Here is a 228-nt window from a genome sequence, read left to right on the forward strand (position 1 = left end):
CAGCCTCGTGAACTTTCTGGACAGTGATCCTATATCGTTCTTCCACTGGAGCTGGTCCCAGTGTAACTTGTTCAAGGAAGATGCGCATTCCTGAGAAGTCTGCACCGCAGAAGTCTCGAAACCACGTTTGAGGTTTGGGATTTCTGGCTCAATAGCATATGAAATCAAAGGTCAGCACAGAGTGGACGCTATGTCCCAGTGGAGCGTTGACTGGTAGTTGCTCAAAGA

At 48.7% G+C, this 228-nt stretch overlaps 1 protein-coding gene across 1 annotated transcript in view; it reads right to left on the reverse strand.

Moving 5' to 3' along the window:
- The window catches only part of T265_05740 (hypothetical protein), a gene marked incomplete at both ends in the record, with an annotated part of 3,588 nt that overhangs the window by 3,194 nt on the left and 166 nt on the right, over positions 1 to 228 (reverse strand). The window contains one exon of the mRNA XM_009170813.1: positions 14 to 147. Coding sequence (XP_009169077.1) covers positions 14 to 147 — 134 coding nt within the window. The remainder of the gene's footprint in view (positions 1 to 13; positions 148 to 228) is intronic.

Source organism: Opisthorchis viverrini (genome assembly GCF_000715545.1).
Source record: "Opisthorchis viverrini unplaced genomic scaffold opera_v5_113, whole genome shotgun sequence".
NCBI classification, from domain to species: domain Eukaryota; kingdom Metazoa; phylum Platyhelminthes; class Trematoda; order Opisthorchiida; family Opisthorchiidae; genus Opisthorchis; species Opisthorchis viverrini.